The sequence below is a fragment of the Leucopleurus acutus genome (genome assembly GCF_964270905.1).
Source record: "Leucopleurus acutus genome assembly, chromosome: 21".
Classification (NCBI taxonomy): Eukaryota; Metazoa; Chordata; class Mammalia; order Artiodactyla; family Delphinidae; genus Leucopleurus; species Leucopleurus acutus.
The window spans coordinates 10,752,638-10,776,917 of record NC_139163.1 but is presented as its reverse complement, the minus strand read 5'-3'; the positions used below and the strand labels follow the sequence as shown (position 1 = coordinate 10,776,917).

At 48.2% G+C, this 24,280-nt stretch overlaps 1 protein-coding gene across 1 annotated transcript in view; it reads left to right on the top strand.

The window, feature by feature from the left end:
• The window catches only part of DLGAP2 (DLG associated protein 2), a gene marked incomplete at its 3' end in the record, with an annotated part of 716,077 nt that overhangs the window by 640,005 nt on the left and 51,792 nt on the right, over window positions 1–24,280 (top strand). The window contains exon 8 of the mRNA XM_082863905.1: window positions 21,426–21,573. Coding sequence (XP_082720031.1) covers window positions 21,426–21,573 — 148 coding nt within the window. The remainder of the gene's footprint in view (window positions 1–21,425; window positions 21,574–24,280) is intronic.

Below are 24,280 nucleotides of genomic sequence, written 5' to 3'. Positions count from 1 at the left end.
AAAGGACCGTTCCATATCTGCGTTGTGATGATAGCTACAGGACCATGCGCCTGCCACCATGCCCGGAGCTGTGCGGAAAGGGAGGGATGCTGACAGTGGGCAACTGAACCAGAACTGGAAAACCCAATCCTGCGAAATCAAAAACAGAGGGCGGTAAAATGGAGTGTGTGCCAGCAGCTCCTCTGTGGCGAGGCATAAACGTTGATCCGGGACAGGAGGAGGGGAGAGCCCTGCAGCCTCACCCCCTTTTTGCTGGTTCACATCAGGCAACATGAGACATGCCCCTTGGCCGCTGGTTGGAGAGGAGATCGAACGAGTCACAGGAGAGAACCCCGGCTGGGAGGTGAGCGCCGGAGAAGAGCTGGGAAGATGCGCTCAGATGGTCCCTCTGGCTCCTCACGTGCGCTCGGAGAAGGGAGCTTCCTTTTCTCCAGATGTACACTGACTTGGTCGTCTCGATGACCTAGACACCTGACCTGTGACTCTCCTGGAATTCACTGGCCGGTAGCAACTGGTCGTGCCCCTTGGCTGCTGGGGAGGGGTCAGGTCTGCTTCGGGGCCACAGTGGGGTCAACCCGAGAAACCCCGAAAGGCACAGGGCGTGCAGGATCCATCTAGAACGGCTCACTGAGCATCCCGCAAGGCCACTTTCCGCATTTCTAGGCCATCAATCTTGACTTTTCTGCTCTTTCCTGATGTGCAGCCCCTTTTGAATTTGGCAGCCCCCCCACGCCAGCTCCTAGCATCTCTCACATCCCGACCCCAGGCCCAGTGTATCGCAGGCTCGTCTCCCCTCAGCATCCCGTTTCTGAGCATCCTCGCACCCGGGGCACCTGGCTGAGCCCCAGGGCAGATCCCTCACCCTCCAGCCCCTCGCAGCTTGGCAAGCCTTTCTTCTCACCCTTCCCAAGGCTCCTGGCAATCTGCCTTCCAGCCCTGCTGAACTCCCTGCAGTCTCCTGACTGCACCATCAGCTCACACTTCTGCGCTCCTGTTCACCCTTCAGTACCCGCTCAGGGTTCCCTCCTTCTGGGGGTCTTCCTGAGTCAGTGCCCCGCCGGGCGCTTCCTGAGTCCTCTGCCCTTGCCTCTACCATACACGTGTCTGTTTTCCCTAACAGAGAGACGTCCTGTCTATAACAGCCATCGTATCTTCACTGTGTGGCATTTTATACGGGCCCCATACACACTGAATGAATGAAGAAAACTGACTTCTTATGAATCCCTAGTCAGGGATCATTGTTAATCAACTTAATAAGTGAACTGCTATTAAGGGCACCAGTAAAATCATCATTTTTAAAGTTTCTAAAAGTAAAACTTATAAGTTGAAAAGATGTGTGAAAGCCCATTCACATTCACTCAACTCCTTAAACTCTCTAATAATTAGTCCCAAAAGGACCAGATGCTAACCTCCTTGAAAATATCACACACCTTAAGTGTGCAAATCTTCAACCAATAGGGAACCATTTGCTCCATGGAGAAGTATTCTCTTTCACAGTTTCCACTGCTACCCATGGTCTGGTGACTTCCACACCCTCCATTTCAGCTGGAGGAAACCACGGGGGCTTCTTCTGTGCCAGGTCACGTTAGAGCTGTTGCCAGCACTGCAAGTGTGTATTTGCAGCTCTGAAGAGTGCGACCTCCTGGCTTCCCAGGTAGCTGAAAATGTCTCTCATCAGATACTGAACAGGAGGTAGGGACCAAGGGACACCTGGCGCTGTGCCCCTCAGGTCTCCACTCACTGGCGAAGCAACCCCACTGCAGGCTTTGCAGACTCCTCAGGCGTCTGTCTGTGAAGGAAGGTGGACCTGTTCAGCACTGTGGCCTTTTTCTGTCTCTATTCATGGATGTCACCAGGATCTCACCCTCACACCTCTTCATTTATTTTGATTGTTTCTCTAGTAAGTCCTCAGCTTTTGATTCTCAGACTGTGGAATCAGCTCTGTGTTGAGTTATTATTCTCTACTGTTTTCTTGTTTTCCAATTCAGTGATTATGCTCTTATTGTTAATTTTTTCTTTGTATTTCCTTAGATCTAATTTGTTATTTCTCTCATTCTTCAGCTGAATGCTTATTTAGTAGTGAAAGTGTTTAAGACTATGATGAATATTCCTAAGGGTGTACCTATACCTGCCTCACACATACCCTGATAGGTGATGCTTTTGTTGTCCCTACTTTCTGGATAGTCTGCAATTTTGTTTTGATTTTCACCTTGATCCAGGGGTTTGAATGACTTAAATGAAGGAAAGATCAACTTACTAGGATAAATGTAATAGCCACTAGTAACTATTTTTCTTCCTTTTAATTACTTTTTGAAACTTCAGTATTGTGTAGAGTTTTTAATACCGACCACCTTTTCTTTCCAGCCCTTTGGGCAGGGAACTTGATTCTAGAGAAACAGATAAAATATTGTTCTTTTTTCCAATGTTTTCCCACTTCTCATTGTATGAGCTCTCGATTCCCCCAAAAGTCGTCATTCCCGATCACTCTCACGGCTGCCTATGCATTCACTCACTCTTCAGTCTACCGCAGAGCTACTTTTGGCCTTTGTGCTCCCATTCATCTAAGTGTGACATGTGCTCTCCAGCACAGAGCTGAGGACGTTTCCTCAGTTCACCTCATGCTGAACTGCCGGAGTTCAGATAGCATAATGGACAAAGAATTTGTCACACTTGAACAGTGAAGAGTGTTGAAAGCAATCACTCTTTAAACACAAGTCACTGTCTTTACCTCTGTGGACTTCAAACGTCTAACAGTGACACACAGATGGATCAGCTGAGCACTTGTGAGAGGTCAGACAGGGCTTTCTGTTAATAAACCAGAAGCCAGTGGCTGTCAAAGCACTGACTGTTTCCAGAGAATGCACTGAATAAAGAGATTAGAGCAAAGAGAGGCAAATCTGTAAGATGTGGGTGCAAAATTAAATAAAATGAAGCCGAATAGTAAACCTGAAGCAGCAGTGACTTTTACTAAGTCACATTATATGCGATTCTCCCGAATGTAGTAAAGATGATTTAGTCTATTGAAAGCATCGTCTTCCTCGGTGTATGATAATTAATATACGAATTCTCCATTTATTTGTTCATCCAATAAGTAAGTGTATGTTAAGGGCTGGGTGTGTAAATAAGATATCAAGTAAATAAATGAATAAATGTACAGAGTGCCAGGATATTAACTAGGCATCTAAAACTAAACAGTTAATTTTAAATGACAGAAATCATTTTCACAGAGTTTAAAAAGTGAGGTTTTGATGAGCTAAACTGCTTTTGAAATAATCATTTTATCATGGTTAAAAGTGTTTTTAAAATCTCTCTTACTGCGAAATTTGGCAATATGTATCCAAAAAACACTTACGTTCATTCTTCCCAGAGCCTCCAGTGAGAACTCAGTCTGGCTGGAGGCTTGGTGTCCGTCTGTGATACCGTGAGCAGAGGACCCGGTCATGATGGGCCAGACTGTGACCTACAGTTCTGATGTGAGCTAACCCTTGAGTGTTGCCTTAAGCCAGTGAATTTATGGTAATGTGTTATGCAGTGTATTAGTCAGGGTTCTCCAGAAACATAAGGGGTGTGTGTGTGTGTGTGTGTGTGTGTGTGTGTGTGTGTGTGTGTGTGTGTGTGTGTCTGTGTGTGTGTGTGTGTGTGTGTGTGTGTGTGTGTGTGTGTGTGTGTGTAGAGAGACAGAGACAGAGAGATTAACTGTAAGGAACTGGCTCTCATGATTGTGTAGGCTGGCAAGTTCAAATTCTGCAGGGCAGACTGACAGGCTAGAGGGTCAAGGAAGAATTTAGGCTGTAGCTCAAGTCTGAAGACAGTCTGGAGGCACAATTTCTCTTCCCGAGGAGGTCAGTCTTTCCTCTTAAGACTTTCAACTGATTAGATGAGGCCCACCCATATAATGGAGGGCAATCTGCTTACTCAAAGTCCACCAATTTCAATATTAATTGGAGCCCAAAAAATAAATAAATAAACCATCACAGCACTATCTAGAATACTGTTTGACCAAATATATGGGTCCCACAGTGTAGCCGAGTTGATACATAAGATGAACCATCAGACGCAGCAGTAGAAAACTAATACAGGAAGTCACTAGGGAACTTCCTGGCACTCCAGTGGTTAGGACTCCACGCTTTCACTGCCACCGGACCAGGTTCAATCCCTGGTAAGGAAACTAAGATCCTGAAAACCAGTGGCACAGCCAAAAACAAAAGGAAGTCACTAAAATATTAGTAATGGTTATCTTTGGGTGGTGGATTTGTAGCTGAATTTTATTTTTTTAAATATTTTTCAACTTTTTCCAAACGCGTATATTAATGTTAAAATAAGAAAAGATATTGAAAATCAGTTGTATTGTCTTCTAAGCCCCCTCATAACCTGTAATTACTGTCTCTCCAATAATAACACTGCATTTAAATGAATTTTCTTGTGTTGTACAGTTACAATAGTAATGAATTTATGCTCAGTGACTTCATGAGACTTTTCAGCTACAAGTGGAATTATAATTTTATGTGGATTTTAAAGCCGTAAAATGAAATTTATTCCCAGTAGTATTCCCACATTTTGTGTCTCCAAGGCTCATGTTACATGAGACTTACAGTAAGAGATGCTGGTGGAGAGATGCGTGTCATTGGGAGTAGTTGTGGCTTGGTGTTGCCACCAGGGAACCTCTTCCATGATGGAGTGAAAGGGATGAGCGTTTGAGGGTTACTTACCTGGAGTCTCTCTAAAATCACTTCTAAGTCCAACACCACAAGGAGTACTTGGAAAAGGAGCCTCCAACATACCCCTGGTCCAGACAGTCAAGGGCTTTCCCAGCACGGATGCCCCTCCCAGCATCGGGCCCCCTCCCAATATCGGGTGACTTTCAACTATTGCAGAGTTCCCATACTGAGAGTTTTCCATCTGTCATTTTCCTGCACAGTTGATGTCATAATTCTTCTTTTTTATCTTCTGTGTTTTTCTCTGCTTCTTGATTAAATTGAATGACAGTGTATGCTCATTTCTTTTTATTATCCCTGTAATTGTCATCCAGTGAATGTTCAGCAAACATTGCTAGCTGACTGGGACCCCATTTATGAACTCTTTGTGGTTCAGTTACAATCTTATTTTTATTTCAAATGGAGGTACATTTAGTGATTATCTCCTATCACGACAGGATAGTAGATTCTACCATTGATGCTTACGTTTGTACAGTGAGTATCAAATAGTTATTAAATTCAGCATTTGTCATTAAACATTGCAATAGTCAAAGAACTCTTTCTTCTTGAGTAGCGTGTACCTCTTATTTTATACAGTGGTAGGTAATCAGATATTTAACCTATAAAATCAAGAGTCAGAAAATATAATGGAGTGAGAAAAATGGAAATACGTATTTAACTGCCTCAGTGGTATTTAATCTCAGGTGCTAATAGGGAAAATACTGGAACAAAGGTAGCAATTGCAGGGTAGAACAGAATGTGTTCTCCCTACATACCCCGTCCTCTGCGCACACCAGCTGACGTGGAATTTATTTATTCGATGTGGTCTCCGTTACCAGACTTCCCTCTAAGTCTCCTGAGAGCGCAGAACACGTCTTCGTTATCCTGACACAGAGTAGGTGCTTAATGATATTTGATGGATGGAATTGCTTATAAGGAAGTTTTAGCCGGGGCCAATTATGTGTGGTTATTAGAGATCATTTTTACTGTAACTTTGTGTCCCACGCAGCTCCTTTGTGAGGCTAATAGTTCTCTTTAAAAATGGTTTCTGAGGGTCATACAGAGCCACTGAAGATTTCAAGGAGGCTGGCAGCTTTCTATTCTAGAGAGATCGGTCTGTCTGGGCGGACACAATTAGGTGTCTATCAGGAAATCCAGATGACTTGTCAGGGGCTGCCTTAGTGATGGCAGTCGGGGTGGAGAAAATGTGTTGGGAGGTCCACATGTTAGGGACAGAGCCGGACACGGGAGCAGGCACAGGCGAACCCCCAAGGCTACGACTTGGGCGGGGCTGGGGGTGTGAGTCAGTGAGAGGGGGAGGCTGGCAGGAGAAGCAGACATCGGGAAGGTGCTGAGTCCAGCCTGGACACACTGAGTCTACAGTGGCGGAGAGGAGTGGCCCCCGCAGTCCTGGTGACCAGGTAGGAGACCAGACCTCCCAGACCCGGTGCTGCCTGCCTGCCGAGTGCCCGCTCTCTCTACCTTCTGGGCCTGGTGGAGGGGTGGGCACGGTGGGGACATGTCAGAAAGACACAGACTGAACTGAAGGAGCCCCAGTGGCCAAAACTAGGACAGTTTGAGCCGCAGAAGAAATAATAAGGTATTGGATTGTCATCCACAAAAGAAGCGCCCGAGAGTCCATACTAATATTTGCAAAGCACTGAATAAATAAATGACGGGGAAGCAGGAGAGTGCTTTCCTGCAGTAGAATTTTTAACATCGGAGGATTAGGGGAAAGAAAAGCACGCCTGGGCCGGCACCGCCATGTTAACTGACGCAGCAAGAGTGACCGATGGGCGAGCGAAGGCTCATGTCTGCTTGGCCTCAAGATATCTGCCTACAAGACGTGTATTAGTTATCAAGGGAACAGTAGAAATGTCACAGTGGAGAACCAGAAGGACCCTCCCCCACTTAACCAGGTAATTAGGGTTGACATCAACCCTCTGAGATGCAAAGACATCATACGCCCTGGATGCGATGCACAGAGCAAGCTTCGGAGGGGTTCTGAGGGGTTCTCACCAGAAATGCATCACCTCTGCCGATGATGGAAAAAGTCCACACCCCAAGTGAGGGGATAGTTACACAATAAGTGATGAACACTCTTCCAGAGCGTCCGTCATGACAGACAAGGGCGGACAGGCGAGTCGTCACAGGTTGGAGGAGATTCAGGAGCCGGGACAACCAAATGCAGCCTGGGATGGATCCTGGACCATGAGCAGATCACTCGTGGGAAAACTGGTCAAATTCTAATAAGTTCCAGTTTCCTGGTGTTTCTGACTATACTACAATTATGCAAGATGTGAACATTAAGGAGAGGTGGGGGAAGGGTGTATGGAAACATTCTGCAATATTCTTGGAACTTTTTGTAGGTTCAAAGTTATGGCAAAACGTTGTTTGTAGTTAGTGATATGCTGTGGCTGGTAAATGTCACTGAAGTCGGGTCTTTCTTCAGCAATTCCGCCGTCCGTTTACACATCACTGCTTGGAGGTCATGTCTGATCCAAGCTCTTTAGCTCTGAAGGTGAAAGGCTCAAGCAAAGTGGGGAATGTGCTGACTGATAAAACCAAAGTGTCCAGGGCTGGAGACACCCTGAGGCCTGCATCCGCAGAGGTCCAGGCAGCAACCCTGCAGACTCACTCCTGCTTTGCTGTGTGTTTGCTGCATCCAGACCCTCCCAAGCCAGGGAGGGATGGCCATGGCCCATGCAGGCTGGCACTGCCCAGTCCAGTTCAGGGCATCTGTTCATTTGCCGTCAAGCAGATACTGACCGAGCTCCTGTGAGGTGTCAGGCACCGCTCAGGTGCTTTAGAAACACAATGAACAAAACAGACAGAAATCCCAGGCCTCGTGGTTCTCAGTGTGCGACAGAGGAAGACACGCCATTCACGTGATAACTAATCAATAATAAATGAGTGAAGGGCCTCGCATGTTAGAGGCGGGGAGTGCCTCGGGGAACAATGATCCGAGTCTGGGGGTCTGCTAGGCCTGCGAGTGTGGGTATGTGGGTGGCTTGCGGAGGGGGTTGCAGTTGAAGTGGCCTGGTCAGGGTGGGCTTCCCGGGAAGGTGACAGCCAGGCGCAGGTGTTGGCATGAGGACCTCTGAGAGGATGTCTGAGTTCCTGGTGGGGAGCGGGGCGTGCTGCAGAGTCACGGGAGAAGCAGGGTCCGGTGAGGCTGGAATAAGTCGCCAGGAGGGGAAACGTCGTCAGAGAGGCGAGAGGCGATGGGTTGGGTGGGAGGGCAGGTTAGCGGGGCCCCACCGTCCACACGATCATAAATCCATTGCCGCGTTACTTTGGGGGACAGAGGGAGCCAGTGGTTTGAGCAGACAGGTGAAGTCATCTAATTCATGTCTTAACAGCCTTAAGGAGAAAAGTCACCCATGACCCTGATTAGAAGGGTGAGGCCAACTTTGTCCAGAGCCATCACGGTGGGTGTGGCCACCACTGCGATGGGTGTTACAGGGGTAGAGGGACCAGGCTCAACTGTGAACACACAAGGACAAGCAGGGGTTCCGGCCCGGGAGCAGGGTGGGGTCACGGACGGAAAGTCTCCAAGAGGAAACATCAGGGCTCAGGGATTCTGGCCAAACCCACCTTACAGGATTCTTGCTGCAGGCGGGCAGGTGATCAGACCTCACCTGGAGGAGAGTGGGGCACAGGGAGCCCCATCGGAACCGGGAGTGAGCAGATATCGGGTGAGGGATGCTGGCTACGCCGACTTGGCAGGGTTCTCCCTAAAATTGGGCCCTTTGGGGGCAGAGTCAGGAGGCCGGGGCTCGGAGGGGCCCAGCTGAAGCCTGTCAAGGAGAAGTTCTTCGTCAGCAGGAACGTGGCTCCAGGGTGGGAGTTGGCCTGGAGAAGCTGCAGGGGCAGAGGCAGGGAGACCAGTCATGCTGCAGTAACCAGCCTTCCTGATTCAGGTGATGGAGGCCACAGCAGGGCAGAAAAAGCCACAGCAAGAAACAGTCAGATTCTGGGTGTGACACAGCAGAATTTCTGAGAAAGTCACCGTCCTCGCAGTAACTGTGCTGGCTAATCCAGAAACGATTACGATACGGGTGCTGGACCCGTAGCAGTGCTTCCCGGGGCGGCCAGCTGTTTCCACGGCTGGCTGATTTCACCCATCACTCACACATTCTCTGGGTTTTCCATTTTCTTCCACACTGCCATTATCTTGCTTCCTTTTGCCAACTGTACGTTGGAGTCATTGAATGTGGACTCTAACTTTCCTTTGATCACCACGATGCAAAGGTGTTCAGTTAGCGTCGATTATCATCGTCTGTGTGCAGTCTCTTCCCCCCGAGAGCGTGAGCTCCGTGCACATGCAGGCGAGTTCTGTGTTTCGCGTCTGTGCCCATCGCGGTGGCACCCAAGAGGTATAGTAGTTAAATACATAGGTAACAAGTTAATCAATGGTCAGGTATTCATCCAGTGTACCAGTTAGCCTGTTAATGGAATTAACTCCCTACGGGACCGCCATTACCTATAAGCCATACAGGTTGGCTAGCCCGACCAGCAGTGCTCGTTTTGTCCCATTTGGTAGGCGTCTTCTGAATGTTTACATAGCAGGGACTCGGAGAGCTGGTCACTGGACCGCACGCCACCTCGGACGGGCCCCGAGAGCGCCTTTCCTGAAGGCGCAGGTCTGTCTGACCCACACCCCTAATGTCCTGGCCGTTGGTAAAACCGTTGAGCCGGGCGATGACATCAGTATGAGCGTCACGTCACTGATCTGGTGTCCTGTTTCCCCGCCCTCGGATGGGGCACCGAGCCCAGCTCAGGGCTGAACAGTCAATACGTCCTGTCTTGGTGATTATCTGTCTAAGGGACCAGGCCTGGGAAAGGGTTAGGATGCTCCTAAGCCAGGCTGCACGTTCCCTCATTGTTCTCCGGGCAGGATACACCAGTCAATACGTGACCGTTTAATGTTTGATGAGCTCCAGGGCAATGATTACACTCGAGTCTCCTCCAAGAGAAGAGTTCCCGACCCTGCCTCCCCGCCCTACAAGGACCTCAGGGCCCCATTTCTGCATCCCCACCTGCCCTGTGTCAGGGATTCCACAGTCACACGTCACCACTCTCAGTGCTCAGAGCAAAGTTGGCACAGGGGTGCCCGAGATGTTTAAACAACGACCACACCGGTGACCAGACGCTCTGGACTCTGACCGGAGGTGGTCAGCATCTGTGTGGGTTCAGGCTTTCTCTCCAGGAAGCAGGGCTGAGTGAACTGTGCCCTGGGGGCCCAGCTCTAAGTGCTCGGTGGTTGCCCATCACGCAGATACAAACCTTGTCTCCCAGCACCAGCGGAAAGACTTTTCAAGAGTGTGTTTATTATTGTTTGTGGATGAAATAAACATCTAGATTCTCCAAAAGGTCCCTCAGTGGGGTCCCCTCTTCTTCTATCCAAGTAGACCTGCGTTTCGCAAAGTGTGGGCTGGTCCGTAGACCACCTGACATAGAATCACCTAGAATGTTGATTAAAATTTGGATTTGGGGCTGACCCCACCCTTAAATCCATCTTGGGAACGTGATCTAGGAATCTACATTATTGGCAAGCCCCCAGGGAATTGTGATACAGGTTAGCACTTGGGAGACCATTAAATGGATGTTTTCCTGCTGCCCCGACACCCGCCTTTAATATAAACTGGCAACTGTCAGAAATTTTAATAAAGAAAAAAGCTCTGTACTTGCTTAAAAAAACATCTCAAACATAGAAGAAGGTGTGGATGTAAATAGCAATGAAAGGATCTCAGGCCAGAGGAAGGTTCCCCTGCGGTGGTCTCGAGAATAGTCGCTGAGCGGAGCCCTTGCCCAGCACTGCCGGAGGGAAGTCTGACGCTCTGTACGGGGCTCGTGGTGTGACGAGGTACATACTGCGGTCGCCTCTGTCTTTGAAGCCCTGGTAAGAGAAGTGGGATTGAGGTCATGACTCAGCAGCGAGCTTCTCTGAACCTTTGCCGCGGCCTGAGTCACTGAACCGCGTACACGACCCTGAAGTGCGTGGGGCTGGGCTGGTCGCTGTCACAGGGGAGAAAGTCTGGGTCAAGCACGTTAGCGACGCACTCAGCCTTACACTGCGAGGGTGGATAGAGGGAAATTCAGACCCCGGACCCAGGTCCTCTGGCTGCAAACCTCTGCTCTTCTCGGCCCGCAGCCCCTCCCTCTTTGCAGGGGTTGGTTGGGGGGCGCATGTTAAGGTGAAGCTGAAAGCCCTCCTTTTGCGTTTGTCTCCGGTCACGTGGATGGTGACGTGCAGGTCCTTTCAGAGTAGAAGGTTTATCACAACCCGGAGAAGGAAGGCCATTTCCACATCCTCCTGAGGTCTTTTTGTTCACAGCTCAGAAAGCGGATGGTGGCAAGAATTTCTCCGGATTGCACCGATCGGACCATCTAGTGAGACCAGCCTGTACTTGTTCCATTAGCTTTACAAACTTTCCCCATCCTTGTTTGCCTAAGATGCCGCTTCAGGGTAGGATTTTTCCACTTAGCAATCTGAGACCTTGCGCTCTGCTCCATTTCAGCGACCACCCCCAGCCCCGTGACTTAAAGTTCTCTCATCTAAGGGAGGAAACAAAGCACGAGGCCCTGTGCTGGCTCTGAGGCCCTGGGTCAGTGACGGCGCCAGAACCAAAGCTGGCAGCTCTCTGCTCTGGAGAGAAACCGTTGCACGGTTTTGTATTCTTCTGAAATATTATTTTATCACACAGTTGTAATAATGCATTGCAAATGTTTTAAAATATATGTATAATACTAAAGTAACACGTGCAGGCTTTGGAGGTAGCGATCTCTGTGCAGAATCTGTAGCGCCTGCTCTGGGACCTTTGGGGCCTGGGTCCCCTCTCAGGAAGGATCCCTTTGCCTTCATGAAGTAAGTGGGTTGTCTTCCCTTCCCCAGAGAATCATAGACAGCCTCAAAGGCGATGAGCACAATGAAACCGTTTTGTGGTCACCTGTGCGGCCTTGGGGCCTCCCCTCCCCTCTCGGTGATGCCCAGGGCCCGTGAACACACGGTGAACTGGTGGGTGGGGCCTCAGCTTCCTTTGGAAAATTCCTCCCAAATCATCCATGTGAACGTACATTTCACTTCAATTGACAAGCGACAGAAAACGAAATATTGTCCTTTTCTTGTCTGATTCCTAACAGCTTTACCAAGATACAGTTTATAGATCGTGCCATTCATCCACTTGGCGTATACAGTTCAGTGGCTTGTAGTGTATTCACAGAGGTCCTTGTGATCAATGTCAGGACGTGTCTTCACACGGAAGGAGCCCCGCACCCACCGGCAGGCACTCCCCAGATCCCTCCCCAGCCACAGCCACCAATGTGCTTTGTTTCTCTGCGGGTTTGCCAGTTCTGGATGTTTCATGGACGTGGAATCCTACAGTGCGTGCCCTGTGTGTCCAGCTTCTCTCCCTCAGCATGTTTCTAAGGTTCCTCCACTTTGGGGTGGGTGTCAGTGCTTCCTCTTTTTCTGGCTGAATGATATTCCGTCATGTGGCTACGTCACCGTTTATTTATCCGTCCATCCCTTGAGGAACATTTAAGTTGTTTCCACTTTGGGGCTCTTAGGAATAATTCTGCTGTGAACATTCTTGCACAAGTTTTTATATGGACGCTTATCTTCATTCTCTCCTACCTGGGGGTGGAACTGCAGGGTCATTTGGGAACATCAGATGTATCCTTTTGAGGAGCTTCCAGACTGTTTTTTTTGTTTGTTTGCTTGTTTTCTGTTTTTTAACCTCTTTATTGGAGTATAATTGCTTTACAATGGTGTGTTAGTTCAGCTTTATAACAAAGTGAATCAGTTATACATAAACATATATCCCCATATCTCCTCCCGCTTGCGTCTCCCTCCCACCCTCCCTATCCCACCCCTCTAGGTGGTCACAAAGCACCGAGCTGATCTCCCTGTGCTATGCGGCTGCTTCCCACTAGCCATCTATTTTACATTTGGTAGTGTATGTATGTCCATGCCTCTCTCTAGCTTTGTCACAGCTCACCCTTCCCCCCACCCCATGTCCTCAAGTCCATTCTCTACGTCTGCGTCTTTATTCCTGTCCTGCCCCTAGGTTCTTCAGAACATTTTTTTTTTTTAGATTCCATATATATGTGTTAGCATACAGTATTTGTTTTTCTCTTTCTGACTTACTTCACTCTGTATGACAGACTCTAGGTCCATCCACCTCACTACAAATAACTCAATTTCATTCCTTTTCATGACTGCGTAATATTCCATTGTATATATGTGCCACATCTTCTTTATCCATTCGTCTGTCGATGGACACTTAGGTTGCCTCCATGTCCTGGCTATTGTGCTCCCAGACTGTTTTTAAACTGGCTGGACCTCATCTTCTTAATAATGTAAATTTTCAATGTATTCTATACCATATTGTGCTGTATGTATAAATATAAATATGTTTGTATAAAATGTATCCCTCATTTTACCTTTTTAATTTTCTTATTTATATCCATTTATGCTTTCATCTCTGAAGGCTTACAGGCACATCATTTTGTAACAAGAGCAGATTTTTTCAGGAACCTTGATACGTTTACATCCATTGGCGCTGCTAGAGTGTCATAACATGGAAGATAAATGATTGGAGCTTTTCCTTAATCCTCGTCATTCTTCCTGATTTTTTAATCTCTCTGCTTTCCTTACAGTGGAATCTAGTTCACAATCCTTTGAGCAATAGTGCCACCTTTTCCTTAAAATACATTTCCTAAGTTGAACTATAAGGCAATTTGAATGGAGAAGAGGAGGATTTTTCGAAAGACATTGGGTCTCTTTAAATATATCCTTTGGAAAATCGAATTCTATTAAAATTTATGTGCCACCCAGCAAGCTCCTTGAGAACAAGGGCGAGTATTCAATCATCTTGTTTCTGTCCTTGGCGCCCAGTAAATGGGTGTTAGATGAATGACTCATTTTGCTGGGTAAACATATTTGGGGAGAGCATTTTGACACCGAAAAACATCTCCTAAGAGAGGTCGTTCTGCTGTGGTCCTTACTGATGATGTTGGTCTGCAGGCCTCTGGGTTCCTCTCTGTTTATACGGACTCTGCGTACACAGTTCACTAATATTGACCTCTATTTTGTGTCTCTTTGGAAAAATAAATTGTAGTGAAAGATGCTAGCAAATTGAATTTCAAAGAATAAACCTCAGAAATGCTGAATGTCAAAGGTTTAAGTGGATACCTTCTATTCTGGTTACACTCAGCAATTTCTAATACAAATATGGGTAGTAAGGCCAGTTTTGTGATATGTGCCTTAGAGGGTCTTGGGATCAACAGTGTTTTCAGTAAAATGGACCCGAGGAGCCTTTCAGTGGAGCCAGAGGGACCCTGGGGGACGCTGTTCTCTGTAAAAATCCACGTGTGGCTTCAGCTGCCACTTGGAATACTCGGCATCCATGAAACACAGTTTCATCATCACACAGAGGGCTTAGAGTGTCGTAAACTCAACAGCGGGCTCTTTAAATAAGCAGAAAGGACATGTATGAGAAAATAAGGGAGGATCTCCAGCAGGGAAAGAGCCTCACTGGGAACTGCCATAGTGAAGCCAGCGCCTGCCAGCCCCACTGTGCAGACACCTCTCGGTTTGACACCCCCGGGCTGAACCCCAGCCACATGACCTTGTAAACGAGATACCGCCGTTAGCGTGGACTCTGCTTCATGATCCTGGCTTTCACCCAGGTCTGGGGGAATGCATCTCATCGGAGGAGCGTAGGTCATGTGCCCTTCCCCCGGCTCCAGGGGAGTCTGAGAAAGGAACTAGTTAACGTGTGTAGTCCTGCAAGAGGAGCCCACCTCTGCCTGTCACAGTGGCGAATTCTCTAAACAAACAACAACAAAAGGACTGAGACGTCTGTGAGCCAAACAGATGACAAAGACCACCACCACATAATGTAAAACTAAAACGCCCCAGGTAGGAGCTCCGGAGAACTAACTCTGCTACAGAAAGCAGCCGTACACTCTGGAGTGTGTTATGTATGTGCTAGGTATCTGTGTGAGACATTTATCTGTGAATTCACTGTATATGTATGAGATGTGCACGTGTAGCATGTATACACGTAATTAGACCAACACAAATGGAGAGAGAAATTGTGATGGAAACTGCAACGTTGCTAAGATGTTAATTCTCCGCAGATGGAGGTATCATTTCAGTGCAACCTCAGTCAAAGCCGATGCAATTCAAAGCAGCCTCACTTTTTAGAGAAACGGACAGGAAGGTGCTAAAATGTGTGTGGAAATGCAAAGGACCTCAGAAGAGCCAAAACAATCTTGACAAAGAAGAACAAAGTTAGACAACTCGCACTCTCTGATTTTTTCCAGCCCTGGAACCAGCTGTCTCTTCAAGGATCCCTGTTGCCTTTCAGGAGAATGGTGTTTAGAAACCAAGATCTGGGCACTGGATGTGCTCTGGTTTCCTTAGCAGGCAGAGCTGGTATACACGCTTATATCTATAATTATTTACTTAGTCTACCCATCTGCATCTGTATCAAGCCGAACAGGAATTCATACCGATGTCTCTGACTGTAATCTAATCCAACGTGGTTCATTCTAGCTTTTCTCCCTCCCCTTGCTTATCTGTACAGGACAGGTTTAAATTTCCATTGAGACTTCCTCTTTGAACCATTTCAGAAGACTGATGTTGTTTTGTTTTGTCTTTGTTTTTTCTAGTTGAAACACTCACTTTATGGTCGACTGATTGAAATTTATTGTACTAAGATGCTGACATACTGAGGTGCTATGCTAGTCAGCAACATTGTTAGCATGTGTCAGACCCTACTGACTAATTCACATCAAGATTTTATTTTATCTTTTGCCGCTTTGTCCAAGACGGTAATGATAGCTTTAGTTGATAGATGGCAGGCATGTGAGTATAGCAGGAGATCCAGCTCCTGGGTCTGTTTTATTCATATATAAAAAAAAAAGTTGGCAAAGTTGATAAAGGCATTTCATTGATTAATCCTTAAAACAACCGAAACCAAATCCATGCCAAAGTTCCTCAAAAGATATTATCTCTTTCAGCATATACAAAGCCAAGGAAGGCATAGTTAAGGGGAGGAATATTACCTACATAGTATTATGTATCAGCTTTTCAGCATGACAGAGAAAAGGTAGAGTTCCTTCATTTAGAAACTGAGTCTCTTCTTCACATACTCTGCCAAAATACAGAGTCTGACCGAAAGATGTAGAAGTCTTGATAATCTGCTCATCTTTCAATCCTTGCTAATAAAGATGAACAAATACTCATCACATGGACATCAAATAGTCTAATCAGATGGACCAAACAGGTCGCTTTTCAGAACCTGTTTTCATATCGAAATTGAGTCACTGCAGACCTAACTTTCAAATATTTGGGCATTTTCCAGAAATCTTTCTGTTATTGATTTCTAGTTTAATTTATTTTGGTCCAAGAACATACTTTGTATGATTTCTGTTCTTTCAAATTTGTTAAGGTTTGTTTTATAATATAGTCTCTTTTGATGAATGCCCAACGTGCACTCACCTGAGAAGAATATGGATGATGCTGTTGTGGGTTGGAGACCATCTGCCCTTAAGACAGAGAGCTGTTGGTGTCAGAAGAGACCGGGGTTTCTCAACCTCAGCACTAGTGATATTTGGGGCCAGACGACTCTTTTCAGTTGACGACTATCTGTGCACGATAGAGTTTTGGTAGCATCTCTGCCTCTGCCCAGCACCCTGCCCCCCAAGTTGTGACAACAGAATATCTCCAGGCATTTCCAGTTGTCCCGCGGGAGGTGAAATCTCTCAGGATAAGGAAAACTCAAAAAGACAGAATATATCAATGTGACTGAAGAGTGAGTCTAACCATCACAATTTAAAACTTCTGCTCACCAAGAGACTCCAATAAAAAGGGGACAAGGCAAGCCACAAAGTGAAGGAAAATGTTTAAAATGCATATCTGACAGAGGATTTGAATACAGAATACATAAAGAACTCCCACAAAACAAAGCTATAAAGACAAATAACCCCATTAAAAATGGGGGTCAAAAGTTGAAAAGTCACTTCACAAAAGGAGATGTACAAATAACCAACCATCACATCATTAGTCAGCCAGGAAATGAGGAGTAAACTTTAACGAGACACCACTTCACTTTCAGTACAATGGTTCAGCTTGAGAACAGTGACAACCCAGAATGCCGATGAGCGTGTGGGTGAGGGTTACAGAAAAGAAACTGTCAGCGGTCCTTGAGTCCTGAATATGGGATCTGCGCATTTCACGTGTATCAATTTGTCTCAATTTATCACAATGTAGTGGTATTTATTTTTCTATTCCTTGATTTCTATTTTAGAAAAAATGATGTTCTTTTGATGACTTCACCTAGGTTTGTTCTTTTCAAAAAAATCAAACGGTTGAAATGTTTCGTTCGGACAAAATCTGACCCGGAAAAATGAGGGCCCCATCGGAGCAGCCCCCACCGTCAGCTCCCCCAGGTGTGTCCTAAGACGTTTCTACCAAACTCCCAGACATTGTGCATTAGGAACACCTACGCTCCCGTCTGCGTCCCCGACACCACGACCCTGAGCACACCTCCGTTGTAGCACTGCCAAATGTAAGAAAGACAAACAGTGAAATTTGAGTTTCAGGTCAACAGTGCATTTTTTTAGTATAGGGATATCCCATTTGAGACACGTTTGGAACATACTGGTATTAAGAGGTACTTGCTGTTCCTCTGAACTTCGAACTCAACTGGGTGCCCTGCATTTTTATCTGGCAGTTATTCCTCCATCTTTGCTGTCTTCCGTGCCTGACGCTTTTCCTAGCACCCGCTCGAGGAAACCTGCAGAATTTAGTGGGAAGGTACAAAGGCCTTACCCCGCAGGGGGTGCTGGCCAGTATAATAATACACGTGAGGAACAGAGGAGCAGAATCAGAGCGGCAGGTGCAAACGGTCGAGCGAGGCACGAGGGGAAAGTGCAGGACGCGAGGGCAGCCTCGGCACAGTAGGGGAAGTTCACGGACTCCAGGCTGCAAATGAACCCCGGACGTCAGCCACCTCCTCTCCGGATGCGTTTCCAGCCACGTGACGTGAGCCATTCCTCCGCGAGCCCCGCCAGCCTTCAAGTCAGGTGAAGGAACCTGATTCTGAGCCTGTTTCCTGACCCGTTTCAGAAGCCTCCATAGAGGCGGGAAGGTCTCAGCTGTCCCCAGGCCCCGAGTGCCAGGTCCTCCAGTGTCACTTTTAGGGTCTGAGCTCTTGCGTTGTCACCAACAGACACCCCGGCCCAGCATGGTGTAATTAGGGCACAAGCACACCTTCATCTCCTGCGACTGCAATTAAAGCTTAAAGGACCCTTTTAGTCTAAATATGGAAATAATCTGGAAAAAAAATTTTCTGAAATCACTTAATTGCAAGCTTATGTGACATGTGTGCTGAAAGACATTAGAATAATTTCCATTTTGTAGGAGGAGTAGCACACACACATCTATATCTCACACACACACACACACACACACTTTCTCACACCCCTATCTGTAATGATGTTTAGAATGTTCCATTCTCCATGTAATGCAGTGAAGACAGTGGTCATATATGCACGCCCTTCCAGTCAGATTCCATTTATAAAGATGTAAAGTTGCCCTCTGTATCTAGAATAAACACATTTGGTTTGAAAAAAATTGTTTTCTTTTATTTCTCCTTCATACAACCTACTTAGAGTCTTTACTGTTTTTCTAAGGTGACAAAAAGAGAATTGTTTATTTTGTCTAAATATTCAAGCGTATCCACGTGGATCTGAATAGCTGAATACAGAGGCCTGGCATGTATTTTGTTACGTGAACTTGTTTTTACAGTGATCCGGAGTCACAGAAGAGGTTTGTGAGCCTGTGATCCAGCAAACCACTCTGACACAGTTTGCAGAGGGAAAGGAAGAAGTAGAAAACTAGGAAACCTCTTTTATACGACGCCTTTTCACTCTTACAGCTTTCCAAAATAGGTTTCCAATCTCATTTACGCCCATATGACTGTCTAACGTGGGCATCATGTGAAAGGGAAAAAAACTGGAAAAAAATGTTTCGTGTTAATTTAGAAAACGTTCTATGGTTTCCTCTTAAGAATTTCTGAGCCACCGGAAAGTCTATACATGAAGATGTATTTCCACGCCTGACAACTGGGATGTCGAAGTAGGAGGGAATAACTGAGGGGCTTTAAGGGAGCTTCAAAGTGGTATCAACTTCCGAAGACGGATTTCTGAAGAGCAGAACTCCGTCGTCAGGAATTGAGGGAGAGGGACAGGTCCTGGGGTCCCGGCCCCGGTTCCAGTGGGTTCCGGCAGCCCTGCCCCTCCACCGTCGACTCTCCTCCCCGTCTCAGCTCCTGATCTATCTGGGGTCTGGGATTCCTGAGGCTCGCTGGCCTTCCTGGGCAGTATTAGAAGATGCCAAGCTATTACAATGTTGAAAGTGCTATGAACCCTAATGAGGCACAGGTGGGTTTATTTTTAACTGTGTAAAACATTTGGTGATAGAGGACCAGACCTCCTGGGCCGTCTGCTCCTGTGACCCAGCAGCCGCCATCTTGGGGCTAAAAGCGTGAGTTTCGGAGCCAGGCTGCCCGGCCCCGGAGTGTAGCTCTGCGTTCGCCCCGGGGGCACCTGGGCAAGGTGCGCCTCGGTCTGCCTGTTTGCACAGTGAGGCCCTACCGTGTGGGGTTCCCGCGAGCGCTGAATGGGTTGGTACCGGGTCAGAAGCTTGCAGGGATCCAGCGTAACAGGGTATAGCGAACGTTAACTGTTGTGAGTCTGGAAAAGAAGGCAACCTGCTTAGCTTTCTATAGCGGAAGCGCTTCTCTAAGGGGCCACCCTGGGTTGGAATAAGGAGATGGTTGGGAGGTTTTTAAAATGTATTTGCAACGTAGAATCACAAATACATGGAGTCGTGTGTGGGTCCCACCCAGCCACCACCAAAGGGGCATTTGCTGTAGTTCTGAGTCAGCCCCCGGCTCACGGCGCCAGGCTGTGGGCTGGAAATCTGGATACAGACAGCAAGAAGACACAGCCCTTCTCTTAAAGATTCTCAGAACTTCAATTTGAGAATGTTGAAACGGCGAAGAGCGGTGTTAATCAGCAGGGAAAGCTCTTCTATCGGAAGGAAGGAAGCTGAAAGTGCTAACAGGTAGAAATCGTAGTGTGAGGTCAGCGATTCAAGGAAACAGAAGGAGAGGGGAACCCAGAAAGGTTTCGTTTTTGCAAACACAAGCATGAGGCCGAGAGCCTGAGGGTCCGGGCAGCACACCTCCACACACACCACCGAGGCCGCGATGCTTAGGCCCCTGCAGGTGACCTTGGACTAAACACAGTGCAGGTGAGGCTGACGAGGTCACGTCCAAGCTAGCCTGCGCCCCACGTGGCGGCCGTGGGCGCTGTGGGTGGTCGCACACCTGCCTGCTTCCAGCTGTGGGCCCACGGAGGCGCAAAGGGACCCGCGGCCATGCTGGTGCAGACCCCAGCCCGGAGCAGTGGGGCTGACGAGGACGTGGGCAGGGGTTTGCACCCTTTACGAGCCAAGGTCAGAGCTGGCTCCACACTCACTTCTCTCCCATTCCCTTTCCTTTCTTTTCTTTTTGTTCCTTTGTTTTTTTGTTTTGAGTAGAGAGAAGGAAGGTAGGAGCTGGAATATGTTATACGCCTGGTTTTAAAACAAAAATTATTATTATTATAAGTTATGATATAAATTGTATTCTATTAATATCTAAAAATACATATTATTAATTTTACCCAAAGTAATGACTTCATAAGAAATGGGCTTTGCTTAATCAGAACTTTTCATTGAGCCCATTTTTCTTCTCTTCTGCCCCATTTCTAAAGAAGTAAGGCACAGAGAAAACAATTTACATCAAGAATTTACTTTGAAAAACAAGGGAACCGTCTTCAGCCGACTACAGAGTCAGAATTAGCAACCTGACATTTATACACATCTTTATACACAGGCCTGGGCCCTGATCCTATTTCATGTTCCTATTGTGATCTGCAATACGAAAGAAGAATAAACTCATTATCTGTGTCCACATTATTCCAGGTTGGGGTCAAATAAGAGGAATTCTTACCATACTGTGGAAAGTCTGTCCCCAAAACCTGAAAGGAGTTCGGTTAGTCAGAAACGTAAGCTAAGCCGAACCTTCTACATGCCAGACGCCCTCAAGGTTTCCCCGTACTTCTGACACTTTGCAAACTAACGAGAAGGGATACCAGAGGAAATGGATTTTTAAAGCTGTTTGAGAGAGTGATCGTTATGATAACAAAATACGGATTCGATCTCTCAGTCTGCTCTCTGCCTGTATTGCGTGATCTGCACAACTTCTCATGCGTTAAAACTGAAGGCAAGCCTTTGATTTTTTTTCTTTTATTTTTCTGAGTGTGTACCATGATTTTTATGAGACTCTCGTGGTTTTTTGGCCCCAATTCGCTCTTGTGGTGTGTGAGTTACCTGTGCTTTCAGCCCTTTTTTATTCTATGTGGAGCGATCCTAATGTCACTACCTGATCATGAAAAGTCAGGCTTCAAAGCAACTTTGTAAATAGTCTCCCCTATTGCTTTGGAGGAAATCGCGTCTATGCGAGTGTCTGTCGGGCATGTTTACGTGCGGCAAAGGTGTGTCCACCGCAGGACGAAGTTTGGTAACAGCCTCCGGGCGATGCTCGCACAGGCCCTGCGGCGATGCTCACGGAAGCCTCTTCTCTTCTCTCCGTGTCTTTCCTGTAGCCAGAGCTACCTGCAAGCTGCCAGTGACGGGCCTGCCGGCCACAGCCTGGACCCCTCTGCCAACTACAGCTCCCCGAAATTCCGCTCCCGGAACCAGAGCTACATGCGGGCCGTCAGCACCCTCAGCCAGGCCAGCTGCGTCAGCCAGGTGGGGTCCCTCCGCCCTCCCACCCCGCCCTGAGTCGGCCCCTGCCAGGGCCGCGGGCCGCGAGCAGACGCACATTCCAGCCTGGAGTCATCCTGGCCTGGTTGCGCCCCCGGGAACATTATAAGGTTAATGGCGGGGGGCAGGGGCTGCATTTATGGCTCTGTCATTCTTTCTCCCACCTGCTCTGAGCCGGGGTGGCTGACTAGCTGGCCGTCTTGGCCTCCGTCCCCTCCGTCCCCTCTGTGCTGAGCAGCCTCCTTCCCTGTGTCACGCCCCCCATGTGGAGGGTCTGGGTCCCACCCCGAGGGGACACGCAGGGTCTCCCAGCGCCAGCTGCCCAAGTTTGCTGGTGTTTCTGGGGACAGACACCCTCTCAGCTCCAGGAAAGCCGGCAAGGTCACACCCTCCCTTATGCTTTGAAGATGCCAGGTGGCAGGTGTGTCCAAACCTTCCCCTTGGCTCTTACTGCTTGAGCGAGACGGAGGCCCCAGATGGAAGAGGAGGACCTGCCGGGGGGCCTCGCCGCGTCCCTACAGATCTTCTCCCTCTCCCCCACTGGACTCGGCCCTCCTCACCCCTCACATCCTAGTCGCCGCTTCGTACACGCCGCTGCCTGCTTCTCAGTGTGCCTATGACCCAACGTATGGCTAGTGCGATGGAATATTTTCAGTCTCGCCCTGGGATTCACAATGTGGCCATTGTCATGGGAGCGGGCAAGCTCTGGGGACGGGACAGCTACGCCCACTCCCTGGGCGGGAAGACAAAACGGTCCCGAGGGGCTCCCCTGGTGGCGCAGTGGTTGGGAGTCCGCCTGCCGGTGCAGGGGACACGGGTTCGTGCCCCGGTCCGGGAAGATCCCACAGGCCGCGGAGCGGCTGGGCCCGTGAGCCATGGCCGCTGAGCCTGCGCGTCCGGAGCCTGTGCTCCGCAACGGGAGAGGCCACAGCAGTGAGAGGCCCGCGTACCGCCAAAAAAAAAAAAAAAAGGTCCCGAGGCCAAGGGCGTGAGTGAGGCTCTGAGCTGCTCCTGTTGCCCCCGGGGCGGCATCTGCGCTGAGGCTCCGCCTGGCCGAATCTCCTGAGGTCACGGTCCCTAGACAGTCTGCGTTTACTTCGTTTCTGCTCATCCGCCATTCGGATAATTCTGCCGATGCTCCCTTTTCCCAGGAACCCGGGAGGCTCAGGGCTGCGGCGGATGCTTTGTTGCACATCAGGACGGGTGCCGGGGCAGGGGGATGTCACGAGACCCGCACGGGGGCAGGGGGGCCCCCTGCATCCTCACTCACTGAAGGAAGGACGTTTGTCTTCCTCCGTGTCAGGTCCTGCCGTCGTCTCTTATCTTTTTCTCATCTTTGAAAAGCTGTTTCCGTGTGATCGTAGCTTCTCTCTGTCATGCATCCTTTTTTTAAAAAAATTATGGTAAAATATACATAACATAAAATTTACCATCTTAACCGCTCTTCAGTGTCCAGTTCAGTGGCATTAAGTACATTCACATTGTTGGGCAAACACCACCATCATCTGCAGAACTTTCTCATCTTCCCAAACTGACACTGTCCCCACTGAACGCTGACTCCCCTTTCCCCTCCCCCAGCCCCTGCCCCACCGTCTACTTTCTGTCTCTGTGGATCTGAGTCCTCCAGGGACCCATGAGTGAACCATACAGTATGTGTCCTTCTGTGTCTAGTTGATTTCACTTTCCCCCAGGTCCATCCATACGGTAGCCTGTTTCAGAATTTGCTTCCTTTTTAAGGTTGAATTATGTTCCATTGTGTGAATGGACCACGTCGTGTTTGTCCATCAACAGACACTTGGGTTGCTTCCCCCTCTTGGCTACTGTGAGTAACACGGCTGTGAACACGCGTGTACAAGTGTCTGTTCACGTCCCTGCTTTCAGTTCTCGCGCACGTATACCCAAAAGTGGCATTGCTGCATCAGACAGGAGTTCTAGTTTCAACCTTCTGAGGAAGCTCTATATGGTCTGTCACAGCGGCTGCCCCATTTTTCACCCCTAGCGGCTGTGCACACGGTCCCAGGGCCCTCATACGCTCACCGTCATTCTTGCTCTGGAACTGTCATCCATCCTGACGCCCGAGGAGCCCGCCCCCAGCTGTATGTCGACCTCTCTGCTACCAACGGGACAGTCACCTTTCTCACCATCTTCCCAATTTTCTCTTCTTTGGTTTCTCGGTGCCCACATTCTCCAGAAGCACTTTAAGTGCTTTTCTGCGTTTCTAGTTCACAAAAGAAATTGGTTGCTTCAGCCCACACTGGTTATTTACCACACTGGCTTAACGTCCTCCTGGGACATTTCCAGTGGGCCCGAGCTGTGGTTTGAGTTGCCAAGCAAAACACCCACTTTTCCAAATCTCCCTCAAGCTAGTGAACGAATCAGCTCTCAGAGAACAGGTCATTTCAGTTCCTGTCTAGACCAGTTTGAGATCCTTCTCAACTACTTGTTTGGGTGAAAAAAAAAAAGTCCCCTTCATTTCTAGAACCTCACTGATCAGTTTTATAGCTGGAAGCAGTGGCCGAATGGTCCTCACGGAAGTGTCCATCACTCGTTTGTGGAATGCACGTGCAAGGTTGATAGTGTCTCTTCCCGATGGAGAAGCTCCTGGGCGCAGGCGGGTTTGCAGAAAGGGAGGGATCCACCGAAATCCTGCGTCCTGGAGCTGATGGACGCTGGCAGCATGACTGTTTCTGGC